General features: G+C 42.7%; 1 protein-coding gene across 1 annotated transcript in view; it reads left to right on the top strand.

Moving 5' to 3' along the window:
* Nucleotides 1–3,504: 3,504 nt before the first annotated feature.
* The window catches only part of C9H12orf66 (chromosome 9 C12orf66 homolog), a 43,701-nt gene continuing 30,618 nt past the window's right edge, over nucleotides 3,505–16,587 (top strand). Inside the window, exon 1 of the mRNA XM_033959335.1 lies at nucleotides 3,505–3,980. Within this exon, the coding sequence (XP_033815226.1) occupies nucleotides 3,710–3,980 (271 nt within the window). The 5' untranslated portion in view covers nucleotides 3,505–3,709. The remainder of the gene's footprint in view (nucleotides 3,981–16,587) is intronic.

The following is a 16,587-nucleotide window of genomic DNA, read 5'->3' as shown; positions in this document are numbered from 1 at the left end:
GCTCACTTTCAAACTTGATGTGTCTTTTCACTGGTTTTAACTCTTGCCAAATTTCATGTTGTTAGCTTTTTGGAGAATTATTTCTCTCTCTTATACCTCAAGTGAAGATCTTCTTGTATCCCCAATGGTTCCCCAATACATCTTCCTCCTCCCATCTCCTTTTTCCAAATACAGTAATCTGTTTAAGCACTTGTAAGGGATGGAAAACAGGGGTAGTTGATCAGAAGTATGTAAACTAGCCACATGATGGCAACATAAACACAAGAATACTGCAGAAACAAGAGATTTTTTGGCAACTAATATTGGGGTCATTTTACTCAGTTGTGGTAAGCGTTAACATATGCTTACCACACGTTAAAAAGGCTTACCACAGGACATATACTGGTGTCTTGCAGTAAATTTACTGTGCGTTAAAAAATTAGAGTCGGTGTGGCAGCACTAATCAGGGCAAGAGGTATTGCTGTGTGCTAATTGATTATGATGGGGTAGTGTGGAGGCTCTTACCGTCTTCAGAAAATCAGGGTCTTATACAAAGCTATGGAACACTGCTGCCGCAGTAAATGCACCAAAGCCCATTCAATTCATATGGGCTTCGGTGCATTTACCGCAGCAGCAGGGGCCCTATATGGTATTAAGGGTTCAGATGGTAAGTTTTTATAATGGTTGTATGCTAATAGCAAAATTAGCCTGTGGTCCATTAATTTAGAAAATGTGAAAATGTGTCATTTTCTGGCCATGACACAAGTGGCCTTATTGCGCAGGAAAGACCTGCATTACAGGTGCACTATGGCCACTTTTGCCGCAGCTTTAGTAAAAGAGCCCCTTTGAAAGCAGAGGGGCCATTTTGTTTATTTGGCATAGTAGCCTCAACTTCAAATTGTAAAGTAAATATAAACATGCAAACAAACAGTTTTAGGTAGCAATCTACGTAGCTGGAGAGATCATTAGCTCAAGGACTGAAATGCAATAATTCAGAGATCAATTAATTGCTATATGCAGACAGTCTGGTTATTTCTCCTCTATTCATGAAGGGTTACAAATGAACTTAACCCTATTAGCAATCTGTTGCAAATCATGGGTCCTACAGGTGAATCTGGAATAAAAAGGAATTAGTTTTCAGAAAAAGTCAACAAAATATTCAGCCTAATTTTAAAAAATTCACCTTAAAATCCAAGAAGTAGAGCATAGCCTAAAGCAGGGGTAGGCAATTCTGGTCCTCGAGAGCCACAGGCAGGTCAGGTTTTCAAGATATCCACAATAAATATGCATGAGATAGATTTGCATCTCAAGGAGGCAGTGCATGCAAATCCATCTCATACATATTTATTGTGGATATCTTGAAAACCTGACCTGCTCTGTGGCTCTCGAGGACCAGAATTGCATACCCCTGGCCTAGAGCATCTCTGTCCCTCTCTTGACCCCCATGGTCTTGCATTTCTTCCCCTCTCTCCCCCTCTACGATCCAGTCTCACTTTCTCTCTCCCCACTCTGCCCTCCTCCCCCTGGGCCAGCACCTCTTCCCCCTTGCAGGCCTGGTATCTCTCTCTCTCCCTCCTCCGCAAGTCTACCATCTTTCCCTCTCTGCCATGGGTCTGGTATTGAAAGGTCGCTTTGGTCAGCCACAAAACTTAGAGACTTGAAGAAAGCACAGATGTTTTATTCAGCATATGCGGACTCCTGAGCCCCCAAGCTGGCAGCTTCAGAAGTCCCGAAACCAGGAAGTTACAGTGATATTTATACATTTTCTGGCTAAACAACTGAATGCTAGAAAAAACTTCTCATGTGTTACTTTTCTTAACAATCATTGGTCCTAAGCTCACACTAGCAGGTCACTTATCTAAGCACTGCAGTCTTTCTGTTACATGTCCAGGAGGGTGGAATACAATACTGTGTATGCTGAGATAACCATAAGAAGCTAAAATGCCCAAGCTACAACACCCAGTGCAGGCCGGCTAGAACATGAGATAAGTCAGGTCTGCAATTAAACATAATTCAGCATTTTATTTAGTTCAAGACTCAGGAAAACCAGTCCTAGACTCCTTCAGTATTTCTCTCTCCCCCCCCCCAAAAAAAACAAAAACCAACAACAACATAAGAACATAAGAACTGCCATCTCCGGATCAGACCTTCGGTCCATCAAGTCCGGCGATCCGCACACGCGGAGGCCCTGCCAGGTGTACACCTGGCGTAATTTATAGTCCACCATATCCTTATATGCCTCTCTTAAGGAGATATGCATCTAGTTTGCTCTTGAAGCCTAGGACGGTCGATTCCGCAATAATCTCCTCTGGGAGGGCATTCCAGGTGTCAACCAACATCCCGGAAAAGCAGTGAGTTGCTGGCAGCAAAGAAGACAAGCCTATTTCTGACCACCACCGTAGAGCCTTCTCTCTTCTGCATCCTTCTCGGAGGAAGTTGCAGCAAAGAGGTGGCTTAGGGGTGGCAGAAAACAGCATATTTTCCTTGCTGCCTGTGACTTTTAGGGACGGAGAGATGCCACCAGACTCCACAGGAGCTTGGGGAGTGAGGAGAAGGGAGAACCACTGGACCATGTGGGCAGGAAGCTAGAGGCCGCTTAAAAAACAGCTTTCTTTGTTGCCAGTGTTAAAGGTTTGCTGGCAGCCCCCCTAGCCACTGCAAAACCATCCAGCTGGCGATCTCAAGTATCTGAAAAATCTCACTCTGGCATGGTTCACCATTGATAATGCTGGTTCTTTAATGGAGGTCTCGTGCTATTTGACTGAGGCACAAGCCGTATAGAGACTGAATTGCATATATCTCATAAATACCCTCAAATTAATGCCAAGTCTAATAACACTTTTTTCTGGAAGTTCATATAGTCAAATACTTTAAAGTTTTAGGGACTAAAAATGCTAGGGGAGGGGGGGGGGACCATACCTCTAACTAAACTCACAAGAGGTAGTGGCTTTGCTATTCGTGTTCGTACTATCCAGATTGTTGACCTCTGCTTTTTTTGGGGGTAGTAGAAGTCGAATCACTATCGATCACCTCCTTCCCATCAAAATAAAAATACAAAAATCTATTTTACACATTTCTTAACAACAGCAAAACACCAGGTCTGGGTAAAACCAGGATTTGCAGGATCTCCAGGATCCTCATAGACTTATATTGAGATCCTGGTAAAATTGCAGGATATGCAGGATTTTCCAGGATCCTGGTCCATCTTGTTGACTGATTTTCTGTCATTCTGCAGGTAGTCCCCTCCCCTTTTGTTGACATCATTGTCTTCTGCCAAGCCCACGCACAGAAGAATAGAACTGGATCATAGGGGGCGGGACTTTACAGAGAAATTCCCCACTGAAAGACAGCCTGTTGCTGTCATTAAACAATGAGCTTTTCATTCTTAAGGTGGTCTGCCCTACATCCTGGAGATCCAGAAAATCCTGCAAATCCTGGTTTTTTTTACCATGTTCCCCAAAACACCAGCACTTGCTACTTTAGCCAAGGGCGGAAATCAACTGTGGTTGCAAGAGCAACGGATCATATCCGAGGTCAAAGTACACTGTTGACAGTCATTCTAGAGGTTGTTTTTTTTTTTTTTTGCGTGTCACATGGTGGCTGCTAATGGTTGTTCGGCGAGATGATTGTTGTGCACGTCGGGCTCAGCAGAAGATTAATTAGAGCGGCCGCAGAGTTCAGGATGGGGGCTTAGGACCACGGGACGCGATTTCGACCGAGCGTCGCAGGAATGTTGCGGGAGGGTGGCTCTGCTACCTGGGAAGAGATGAGCGATTCGATCTCGCTGGCTCCTCCGGTGCCGGTGGAGCAGGCCGTGCTAGAAACGTTCTTTTCACATTTGGGGATTTTCTCTTACGATAAAGCGAAAGACAACGTAGAGAAGGAGAAGGAGACGAATAAGAGCGCTGGGGTCAGCTGGTGTTCCATGCTGGCAGCTCTCGCACATCTAGCAGCAGCGGAGAAAGCATATCACAGCATGACGTTCTTGGGCCAGAAGCTAGGTAAGAACCTCTTCCCAGACCCTAGTTCTGATATCATATATATCAGCGGTTCCCAACCCTGTCCTGGGGGACCACCAGCCAGTCGGGTTTTCAAGATATCCCTAATGAATATGCACCTGTCGCTTCCATTATATGCAAATCTCTGTCATGAATATCCATTAGGGACATCTTGAAAACCCGACTGGCTGGTGGTCCCCCAGGACAGGGTTGGGAACCACTGATCTACCGTATATAAACCTTAAAATACAATTTCTTGTGATGAACTCAAGATTTATCCAGAGCCGGATTTTAAAGTTCATTAGTCTTTTTGTCTCTGAAGATCTCAAGGAGTGTGGGGCAGAAGCGGGTTGGGATTTTTGTCCTCATTACCTCCTCCTCCCAGCATTCCTTTCTCTCCACTCAGATTTTTATCCTCCCATTGGCTGCCAGGGAATATAGGGGCCTTTCTGACCACGTCTCCCCACTCCTGGCCAATCTTCATTGGCTCCCAGTGATTTCCAGAATCCAATTCAAATGCTCTTGCCTGGCTTTTAAGATTATTCACGGCATCCTTCCTTCCCTAATCCCACTTTCCTTCAACTCCTCGTGCCCTGACTCCACCAGGACCGCCCATAAATTAAAACTATCCTTCCCCTCCCTACATTGGATTCTCCACGCAGGTAAATTGGGAAAATCACTTCTATTCAAAATCACAGGTCTCTGGAATGACCTTATCATCCCGCTGCGGAACCTGAGTTCCCTCCAATTATTCCGCAAGCAACTAAAAACCTGGCTCTTCTCTAACATGTAATTTTTTTTCCCCTTACTTTTCCACTCAACTTATAAACTTATGTAAACCTTTTCCTACCCTTTCTCATTTTTAAGTTCTTGTAAACCGTGCCGAACTCTACTTCCGTGGAGAAGATGCGGTATATAAACTTAAGGTTTAGTTTAGTTTTACTAAGCTGTGGCAAAAAAATGGCCTTAGCGCACTCTTGCGTGGACCTGTCTTATCCACACACTCATCACCTATATTACTGGAACCTAATTTGCTCTGGGCTTTTGCAAAACCATCTCTCTCTCCTTCAATCTGTTCAAAATTGTGCTCCATTGCCTTGTTATCCGCTTCCACATACAGTTCAAACTCCTTTTATAGCTCCTCAGTATCTCCCGTCTCTTATACTCCTTCCCAGGAATTCCATTCATTAGGTAAGTCTCTCTTAATGGTACCCTTCTCTTCTACTGCTAAATCTAGACTCCATCCCTTCTATTTTGCTGCACCGTATGTCTGCAACAAACTACCTGAGTCAGTACGTCTCTGGCTATGTTCAAATCCAGGCTAAAATCCCATTTTTTTTGAGGCTGCTTTTAACTCCTAACTCCGATCACCTATAAAGTACCCATGTCTATTTTGTCACTCCCTCTGTAATTCCCTACCCCAAAGGTCCTGTTTGTATGTCTGATTAGATTGTAAGGTCTGGCGATCAGGATTTGTCTCTTACATGGTTAATGTAATGTACACTGCTGTGTGTGTCTGGCAGCACTATGATAAGTAGTAGTAGTAGTTTTTGCCACACAAGGCCATTTTTGCCACACCTGTAAAATGCTGGATCCCCTTTAAGTCACTATTGGGTAATAAATTTACAAACTAGTGTCCCAAAATGGTGTAACATTCATAAAAAAACAACAAATAGGAGCACTATAAACTTAAAACCACTTTATAAACTGCCTGAAGGAGCTCAGAACCATGAGATGGTGTAATGAACACGACCAGAGTAAAACCCTGATTAGTGTTTCAAATGTCTATCATTGCTCCCTTTTGGAGTTGTTTATAAAGTTGTTTCATATAGTGTAAAAAAAAATTTAATAGAAGTGCAAAAGTGTTTCACTGATTCACAACAGCTTTCTTATATTTTAAACTTTGAACTTAGTCTTTTTGAAAAAACTCAAGGTAAGTAAAAGTTATTTTTCTGAAGCAGAATCTTATCTTCCTAAAGCCGAGTCTGACGTGTTTCGCCAAGACAGCTCCCTCAGAGAACCCGCTTCAACAAGTTGACAATCAAAAAGAGAACTGCATTCTGAAAAAAAGAAGAGAAAAAAATGCTTGTTACTATTTAAAAGGTAAAAATGTAACAAGGCAACTTACAGCGCTACTGGTGGATACCTTCAAAGCTCTCCTGACTTCTCTAATATCTGGTTCATGTGACAACACTCACAGCTATAGTCCTGACTTATCATCAAACTGAGCTGTTATTCATTTGTGAAGGAACGCCCACCACTCCACTCCCCTGTTCAAACTGGTGGGGGTGACCGTTTGCCAATGGTATATCCATGATTGTTCCTTTTTCCATAGGCAAGCTGTTAAATTCCATCTTTTTTCAATCTTGGTGCTTCCAAGGTCCACAACCTTAAGGTCGTCCAAGATATGTGACTGGGCATGCCAGTGTTGAGAAAGGGGAGCTCCCATGTCTCCCATTCGGATTCTGCTTAGATGTTCTATAATCTGGACTTTTATAGATCTTATTGTGTGACCATTGTAAAACAACTGACAAGGGCAGATGATCATATAAACAACAACCTCAGTATTGCAATCTGTTTGATGTCTTAAGAGATGTGATTTTTGCAAGCGTGGATGTTTAATTTCTTGAACTTCCATGGTGTGAGAACAAACACTGCACCTACCACAAGGATGGTGTCCCCCAGGATTTGATTGGCTCTGGTCTATACGAACTAACCCGCTCACGCAGGTTACGCCCCTTAGAGTATGCAAAAGTAGGCAACTGAGCTAAGCTGGGATGGTACTGTAAAATGTGCCAGTGAGTTTTAATGATTTTCTTAATTTCAAACGCCATGTGGGAATATGGGATGGTACATACCATGTTGGGCTCAGTAGATCTATTCGAACCCTGCAGAAAATGCTCCCGCTGGGCATATAGGGCCCTCTTGTATGCCTTTTAATAACTGCCTTCTCAGCAAATTTGAGCCACATATCCACGGCTCTATTTTTGTATTCCTCAACTGTGCTATACAAACGGCGCAGCTTTAAAAATTGTCCTACTGGCAAATTAACCCGTAGGTGTCTTGGATGGTGACTATTGTAGTTCAAAAGGTTATTCCTATCCGTTGCTTTGCGATATATGGTCGTTTGAAAATAAAACGCTATTTCTACTGGTGCCACTGTAGCTGTGAATTTCAAGTTAACATCACACCATAGCTCTCCACGAATTCTGAGGTCTACTGACCAAAAACTATTACGAATCCCTTCTATCAAAGAATTTTATAATACTCGAAAAATAAATTTTACAGTTGTTGCCCCTACACTATGGAATGCTTTACCTCAACAACTTAGAGAAGAACAACATTTAGATAAATTTAAGATCAATTTGAAGACATTTCTATTTCAGGATGCATTCTCTCTGTCTTAGTTATATTTTTTTTTTTTTTTTTTCTTCCAATTCCCTCTTCTCCCCATCTACTTTATTCATAAACTCTTCCGAATCCAATTCATATATCCAACCGCTTTAAAAAAGCGATCCTACCCAAATTGTTTTTTTCCCATCCCTACTTCTCCCTTTCTTCTCTAAAATATGTAACTTTCCCCCTCCCTCTCCCTCTTATCCACACGTTCATGTTAGTCAAATTATGTTTTTAATGTTCACTCACTACATTTTATAACTAAACTTTTATAAATCTTATTGTAAACCGGCCAGATACTTTGTGATGGTCGGTATATTAAAAAGTCAATAAACTTGAAACTTGAAACACGCATTTAGCCACTGTAAAAAATAGTTAAACTGTTGTTCAGTGCTAGACCATATAAGGAACACATCGTCTATGAAACGTTTCCATGCTAGTATATTCTGATAATGGTCAGATGGATACAAAAATTGATCTTCGAAATCACTCACATACAAACATGCCACTGAGGGGGCCATAGTGGCCCCCATGGCCGTGCCTTTGATTTGCAAGTAAAACTCTTGATCAAACTGAAAATAATTTTTCCCAAATGCAACGCGTGCTAATGTTACTAAAAATTCAACTATAACTGTTGATAAAGACAAATTCACAAGATGTTTCCGGATAACTTGAACCGCTGCCTCCTGTGGAATATTTGTATATAAAGATGTGATATCAAGTGTGATCAGTAAAATTCCATTAGGGACATTTTCAAATGATTTCAAAAAGGTAAGCATATCTGTTCTATCTTTAACATATGATCGAGATTTAGATACCAGATCTTTTAAATAAAAGTCCACAAAATCAGATAATGGCTCCAAAAGTGAGCCAATGCCCGTCACAATAGGACGTCCTGAAGGAGATGTAATGCTCTTATGTATTTTGGGAACAAAGTATATTACAGGTATTACAGGATGTTCCTGGCGCAAAAAACAGAATTCTTTATCAGTAATCACTCCTTGTTCTTAAGCCTGCAGTAAGATATACTGAATGCCTTCAGAAATTTCCTTAGTGGGATTATGAGGCAATCTCTCATAGTATTGTAAATCAACAACTGACGCATAGCTTCCGCAGCATAAGCTTCTGTGTCCAGAATGACTATCCACCCCCTTTATCTGCTGGGCGGATGATGATGGAAGGATCTTTTAGATAAATCATATATGGACTGCATCTGCTGCACAGACACATTTCGTTTGCTGCAGGTAGGTGACGCCTCCAATTGTCTGATATCCTGTTCAACTAGATTTTGAAAAACCTGTAAATGCGGGTCTAGAGGCCCTGGGGGGTTCCATGTAGATGATCTATATAAGCCGGTTGGAACATTGTCTTCCGTACTCACATCCTGAAAGTATAATTTAAGATTACATTTTCTAATTAACTTATACATGCTAAACCTCATGTCCAGAGTGTTATAATTCGTAAATGGGACAAATGCAAGTCCTTTGGACAAAATTGATTCTTCGGTGGGGGATAATTCTCTGCTGGATAAATTAAAGAAATTAGTACTTACTGTAATGGCTTCGGGGGCTGTCTCCCCCTGGCCGTTTGTATGTTGCTGCCTCTGCTGGAGGCTGGCCCTTGAAAATTTACTGATGCGGTTGGTCTAGTTGTGACAGATTGGTTGAACTCTGATCATCTCCCGCGGAACCACTCGATGACTGAGCATAAGTAGATATTTTGATCTTCTGGGTTCGTCTGTTTTGATCCATCCAGGGATATACAAATCCCCTGCTGTAGTCTCCTTCATCACGTTTGAATTTGCTGATTTTAGTTTTCCTGATGTCGGTTTTGAAATCCTCCATCTGTTTTTTGAAATTTTCTAATTTATTAGAGAAAGTTTCTGGAGGTTCGTGACTTTGTACTACAGACATTTTTTCTTGATATTCTTTCTAATTTATTAATTCAGTCCTAGTCGTATCAATAATCAATAGCATCAGATCTTGAGAGCATTTATTCAAAACAGCGTTCCATTTTTCCAGAAAGGTTGTATTGTCCAAAAATAATCTAGGTTCCGCCCGCATTCTAAGACCTCTAGGGATTCGTTTAGCACGGCAATATTCAGCCAGCGTGGCAGCATGTAATTCAGTTTGTATAGTTCTTTTTTGTAGATAAATCAGCTAGTCCCAATCCGTAGTAGTTTTTAGACATATGGATAACTTTGTACCAGGGTCATTTTCAAATGATCATATATCGCAAAGCGACAGATAGGAATAACTTTTTGAACTATAATAGTCACCATCCAAGACACCTACGGGTTAATTTGCCAGTAGGACAATTTTTAAGACTGCGCCGTCTGTGTAGCACAGTTGAGGAATACAAAAATAGAGCCGTAGATATGTGGCTCAAATTTGCTGAGAAGGGCTATCTGAAGGCAGTTATTAAAAAGGCATACAAGAGTGCCCTATATGCCCAGCGGGAGCATCTTCTGCAGGGTTCGAATAGATTTACTGAGCCCAACATGGTATGTACCATCCCATATTCCCACATGGCATTTGAAATTAAGAAAATCATTAAAACTCACTGGCACATTTTACAGTACTATCCCAGCTTAGCTCAGTTGCCTACTTTTGCATACTCTAGGGGGCCTAACCTGCGTGAGCGGGTTAGTTCGTCCCAATTTTTGAGTATAGACCAGAGCCAACAATCAAATCTTGGGGGACACCATCCTTGTGGTAGGTGCAGTGTTTGTTCTCACACCATGGAAGTTCAAGAAATTAAACATCCGCGCTTGCAAAAATCACATCTCTTAAGACATCAAACAGATTGCAATACTGAGGAAGTTGTTTATACGATCATCTACCCTTGTCAGTTGTTTTACATTGGTCACACAATAAGGTCTATAAAAGTCCGGATTATAGAACATCTAAGCAGAATCCGAAGGGGAGACAAGGGAGCTCCCCTTTCTCAACACTGGCATGCCCAGTAACATATCTTGGACGACCTTAAGTTTGTGGTCTTGGAAGCACCAAGATTGAAAAGAGGGGGGAATTTAACAGCTTGCCTATGGAAAAAGGAACAATCATGGATATACCATTGGCAAATGGTCACCCCCATTGGTTTGAACAGGGAAGTGGAGTGGTGGGCGTTCCTTCACAAATGAATGACAGCTCAGTTTGATGATAAGTCGGGACTACAGCTGTGAGTGTTGTCACATGAACCAGATATTAGAGAAGTCAGGAGAGCTTTGAAGGTATCCACCAGTAGCGCTGTAAGTTGCCTTGTTACATTTTTACCTTTTAAATAGTAACAAGCATTTTTTTCTCTTGTTTTTTTCAGAATGCAGTTCTCTTTTTGATTGTCAACTTGTTGAAGCGGGTTCTCTGAGGAAGCTGTCTTGGCGAAACACGTCAGACTCGGCTTTAGGAAGATAAGATTCTGCTTCAGAAAAATAACTTTTACTTACCTTGAGTTTTTTCAAAAAGACTAAGTTCAAAGTTTAAAATATAAGAAAGCTGTTGTGAATCAGTGAAACACTTTTGCACTTCTATTAAATTTTTTTTTACACTATATGAAACAACTTTATAAACAACTCCAAAAGGGAGCAATGATAGACATTTGAAACACTAATCAGGGTTTTACCCTGGTCATGTTCATTACACCATCTTATGGTTCTGAGCTCCTTCAGGCAGTTTATAAAGTGGTTTTAAGTTTATAGTGCTCCTATTTGTTGTTTTTGATGAGTGTTACACCTGTAAAATGGTCAGTTTTCCATTTTTTATATTAATGGCCATATACTAATTACATTACATTTTTTGTATTAATGGCCATATACTAATTACATTACATTAGGGACTTCTATTCCGCCTATACCTTGCAGTTCAAGGCGGATTACAGAAGAGCTAACTGGACATTTCCAGTGAAGTTACAACAGTTTTGGGGTTTTTTGTTTTTTTTTTGGTTACAAGGGAGGAGAGGTACATGGATTAATTCTGGAAGAACTTGCAAATTGGATATTAAATTGACTGTACGTTACTGTGTGATATAATAAATAGATTACAGTTAGAGTACAAATAAGATTATGTTACATTTCAGGGATCTGAATACTTGGTTGGTGTTTTGGGGAGGAAGAGATTATTTAAGTGGAGGTTTGGGGGGAGAATTTATCTAGGAGGAGGGGGAAGGGTTGGGTTAAGATATCTGGATAAATTTTTTGAAAAGTAGGGTTTGATTTCTTTTCGAAAAGTTTTGAAGTCGCCCGTTGCCGTCAACAGGTTGGAGATGGAGTGGTTAAGTTTTGCTGCTTGCGTCGCCAAAAGGTTATCAAACATCTTTTTGCGCTGAGTGCCCTTGAGTGGAGGAAAGGCAAAAGGGTTCGGAGTTCTTCTTTGCCTTGAGGTGAGGATCTGGTTTAGGCGGTTGTTTAGATAGGGGGGGGGCAGAGCCGTTTAATGCTTTGAATAATAGACAGTAGAATTTGAATTGAATTCGTGCTTGCATAGGTAGCCAGTGAGAGTCTAGGAAGGCAGTTGTAATATGATCATATTTTCTCAGGGAGTAGATCAGTCTGAGGGCAGTGTTTTGTATAGTCTGAAGTTGTTTTATCATGTTGGCAGGACAAAGTAGATAGAGGGAGTTGCAATAGTCCAGTAGACCTAAGACTAGGGATTGGACAATTAGCCTGAATTGTGCTGGGTCGAAGAATTTTCTTATTTTACGTAGATTTCTCATAATTAAAAAAGCTTTCTGGGATGTTTTATTGATTTGGGACTGCATTGTGCAGCATCTGTCTATCGTTACTCCTAGGAGTTTGAGTTCGGGCTGTATTGGGTATTTGGTGTTTTTAATTTTCAGTTCTGTAATGGTGGGAGTTTTGGCCTTTTCGAGCAGAAGTAATTTTGTTTTATGTGAGTTTAGTTTCAGTTTGTGGTCTACCATCCATTTTTCCACTGCATCTAGGGTTATTTACAGTTTTGCTGTAGTGGTGGGCTCTGATGGGTCGAAGGGGAGAAGTATGGTGATGTCGTCTGCGTAGCTGAAGGATGTAACATTTAAGTTATCTAAAGTGGCTCCAAGGGAGGAAATAAAGAGGTTGAAGAGCGTAGGTGATAGAGGTGATCCTTGTGGAACTCCGCATGGGTTGGACCATGGTTCTGTTTTGATATTATTGGACTTTACCCTGTAGGTTCTTGATTTGAGGAATCCTTGGAACCAATTGTAGGCCTTGCCTGAGATCCCAATGGCATCAAGTAACTGTAGCAGTATGGAGTGGTCGACCAGGTCAAATGCTGCAGAGAGGTCAAGTTGGATTAACATCATCTTTTTGCCTTTGCTAATTTGCTGTCGAGCTGTGTCTAGTAGTGTTACAAGTAGTGTTTCTGTGCTGTGGTTGGTTCGAAATCCTGATTGTGAGGGGTGAAGTAGATTATGGTCTTCCAGGTAGTTGGTGAGGTATTGTGCAACTAGACCTTCTATTATTTTAATGTATATTGGTATTGAAGCGATTGGTCTGTAGTTGGAGGGGTTATCTATTGGGCTTTTGTGGTCTTTCATGATTGGGGTGATTATGATCTCTCCAAGGTCTTGAGGGAATTGACCTTCTGTTAATGTGGTTTGAATCCATAGCATGAGATTGGCTCTGAATGTGGTGGAGGAGTTTGATAACAGGTAGGTGGGGCAGTTATTTAGGTCGCAAGAAGCTTGGCTGTATTTTTTTGTAGAGTCGATTCATATCCGACCAATGTAATACGGGGAAGACTGTCCAGCTTCTGTCTGCGGCAATGGCTTCTCCTGTTGAAAGGTTTGTTGTTATCTAATGTTGTCATTACTGTGCAGCCGTTAATAAAGATTACCGCATGATTACTTATTACCTCTCATTTTGTAGGCAGTAAGGGCTCATATACTAATCTTGCACTAACCAGTTAGCACTTGATAATGTAGCTGCACTAGCTGATTAGTGTAAGAATGCCTCCTCCCCCCAAAAAAAAATAGTGTGTGGATTAGTGTGCTCTAAAATGGTACTTACTGCGGGATGCCTGAGCATGTCCCTCAGTATGCCATTTTAAGCTAATTTAGTAAAAGGGCTCCAAAGTCTCTTCTAATATGCTCCTAAAATGTTAAGCAGGCTGGCTAGACAGGTATCACAACGGGATTGGCCTGCCAGCTGCACACCCCAGTCTACTTCTTCTCCCAGGCAGAGGTAATCCAAGATTACTGGGAACTCTGTAGCACCAAAAACCTCCAAAATTTAATGCCAAAAATAAAAATACCTGAAAATAAAAAGCTTTAAAACAGAGCAGAAGAGATATACACACTGTCACACAAGCTTGCATATGGAAAAACTAAAGGGGGCAGTACGCTCTACTGAGGAAGAAGGAAGAATTGAAAACTGATTAATACCTTCTGCAGAGAGCATGGGTTTGGATTCACTACCCAGAATGACATGGCTATTGCATTAGAACTATGATTTGGATTATTCTTCCTGATATGCATTACTTTGTATTTGTCCACATTAAATTTCATCTGCCATTTGGATGCCTTCTAATTTTCTAAGAGCAATTTTTTTACACTCCTCATGTGTTGTGACAACTTTGAATAGTTTTATGTCATCTGCAAATTTAAACACCTCACTTGTTCCAATTTCCAAATCATTTATAAATTGTTAAATAGTACTAGTTCTAGTACAGATCCCTCTGTTACTCTACTATTTACCCTCCTCCATTGAGAAAAATGGTCATTTAACCCTACCCTCCTATCCCGTGACTCTTTAATTTTCTCAGGAGTCTCATGAGGAACTTTTTCAAAAGCTTTCTGAAAATCTAGATACACTACATCAACCAGCTCACCTTTATCCACATGTTTATTCACACATCCAGCTCCAGTTGCTCCTCCTCCCCAACAGGTTCAACAGCCTTCTCCTTTCTCTTCAGCACCCCCTCCCCATCCAGCCGGTCAAGCACCCCTCTCACTTCCTTCCAGCTCCATATCCAGCAGTTTTCTCCTTTCCCTTCTGGGATGCAGTCCCCCCCCCCACATGGCCCAGCACCTCTCTTCCTTCCCTGCTGACCCTCAACACATATCTCCCTTGATTCTAAGACCTCTTTCCCCTCCCTTCCCTTCTCTCAAGCTCTAGCTCCTCTTCATGCAGATCCAGCAGTTCTTCCTCTTCTCTCCAACTCTAGCTCTCCCCCCTGTGGGTCCAGCTCCAATCTCCCCTTCAGCATATAATGGAGGTGCCAGACATGCAAATCTGCTCCATGCATATTCATTAGGGCTATCCTGAAAACCCGACTGGCCATGGGGGTCCTCCAGGACAGGGTTGGGAACTACTGCTCTAGAGTATGTCAGGCTTTCTTTTGTTTTTCCTTAGGCTCCCCTCCCTTTCCCACCCCCCACTAAGATGCTTTTATTACAAGAAGATAAGCAAGGTGAACGTAGTCTCAAGGACAGATGCTAGGCATATTTGCTATCCCAAAATGCAGCCAAAGCATATTTTTTGTACCAAGCAAAAGTTTAAGGTAGATTTATAATCCATGAGAAGGCTCAGGGTGCCTCTATTAACCTTGCACCAAGGCACTCTTGCAATAGGTTCAGAAACAATTACAAACAGAAATAAATGTAGGAAGAACTTATTTTCTCAGACAGCTTTTAACCAGGTAGAATGAACTGATAAAACAGATCAGATTTATAACCAGACAGAAAGTTCAAGCCATTTTTATTACCAAAGAAGGAATGTGCAAAATGTACTTATTATTTTTTCAAGGAACTTCAGAGTACAATGAGAATGAGTTAAACTTACACTTACATTCATAGCACATTTTTTGCCCTTCATGGAGTTGCAGGGATTGTTCAATTTCAGTATAAGGTTATACTCGGGACAAAACATGCAAAATCCATTCATCTATTCATCAGCAGTGAACAATTTGACATGCAGCTCCTGATTGGTGAAGCCCGACTTTAGTACAGGAAGAGAAAATCGGAGCATACCGCGAGTCATTTCCTTCACTTGCCGGTGCTCCAGCTGCCCTCTCCTGCTTCCCCTTTGTGGTCAGAAAATACCGCGAATGACTGGGGCCGTGAATTCGCGGGGGAACACTGTACACAAAATTAGAGTACCCGATAGACTATGTTGTGTTGACCACTGTGACCTTTTGGACAGAAACAGAGGAATTTCAAGCACTGAATCTAATATAATAAAACCCTAAGTGCGCATGTGCACTCTTACCTGCGTGTTCCGTTTTCCATGAGCTGTAGGGCCCCGCTGGCAAGAGACGCGGCAGAGGAAATCAAAGCATGGGAAGGCCGCGAAGCAGCGTTTTTAGTTTGATGCGGCCGCTGCTGGAGCCAGTAGGTTTAACGGTCGTCTCTTGGTGGGAGAGTCAGTGGGGTCGGCTGCATGGCGGCGATAGTGGCGGGGGGGGGGGGAGAGGGTTCTACTGCACAGGGGGATGGCTGGCAGGCAGGCAGGCAGGCTGGCTTCGGAGGGTGGGGGTGGGACAAAGTATGAAAGGCAGTGAGGGGGAGCAGGGAAGAGGTGCTGCTGGACCGGGAGAGCAGGGAAGAGGTGCTGCTGGATAGGGGGAGCAGGGAAGAGGTGCTGCTGGCGGGGGGGAGGGAGGGGAGAGAGAGTTCTACTGCCAGGCAAGCTGGCTTCGGAGGGTGGAGGTGGGACAAAGTCTGGAAGGCAGTGAGGGGGAGCAGGGAAGAGGTGGTGCTGGGCCAAGAGAGTAGGGAAGAGGTGCTGCTGGGCCAGGGGAGCAGGGAAGAGGTGCTGCTGGACCGGGGGAGCAAGGAAGAGGGACAGGGGAGCAGGGAAGAGGTGCTGCTGGACAGGGGGAGCAGGGAAGAGGGGCAGGGGGAGTATGGAAGAGGTGCTGCTGGACAGGGGGAGCAGGGAAGAGGGACCGGGGGAGCAAGGAAGAGGTGCTGCTAGACTGGGGGAGAAGGGAAGAGGGACAGGGGGAGCATGGAAGAGGTGCTGCTGCACAGAGAAGTGGGTTGGGGAAGAGAAATGCTGCTGCTCACAGGAAAATGGAGGGGGAGGGTATGCTTCTGCTGCTATTGCACAGGGAAGTGGAGTGGGGAGGGAAATGCTGCTGTTGAGAAAAGGGGGCTGAAAGGGAAAAGATGGGAGAAGGGGGCTGGGGGGGTAAAAATGGGTTTGGAGCTGGAGCTGGAACTGGAGCTGGGGCTGAAAATAGGGGACATGTGAGGGAAGGAGGCTTTACTAGCACCC

Source organism: Geotrypetes seraphini, chromosome 9, assembly GCF_902459505.1.
Source record: "Geotrypetes seraphini chromosome 9, aGeoSer1.1, whole genome shotgun sequence".
Lineage (NCBI taxonomy): Eukaryota > Metazoa > Chordata > Amphibia > Gymnophiona > Dermophiidae > Geotrypetes > Geotrypetes seraphini.
The sequence above is the reverse complement of the archived record's forward strand: the minus strand, read 5'-3'. Positions and strand labels throughout refer to the sequence as shown.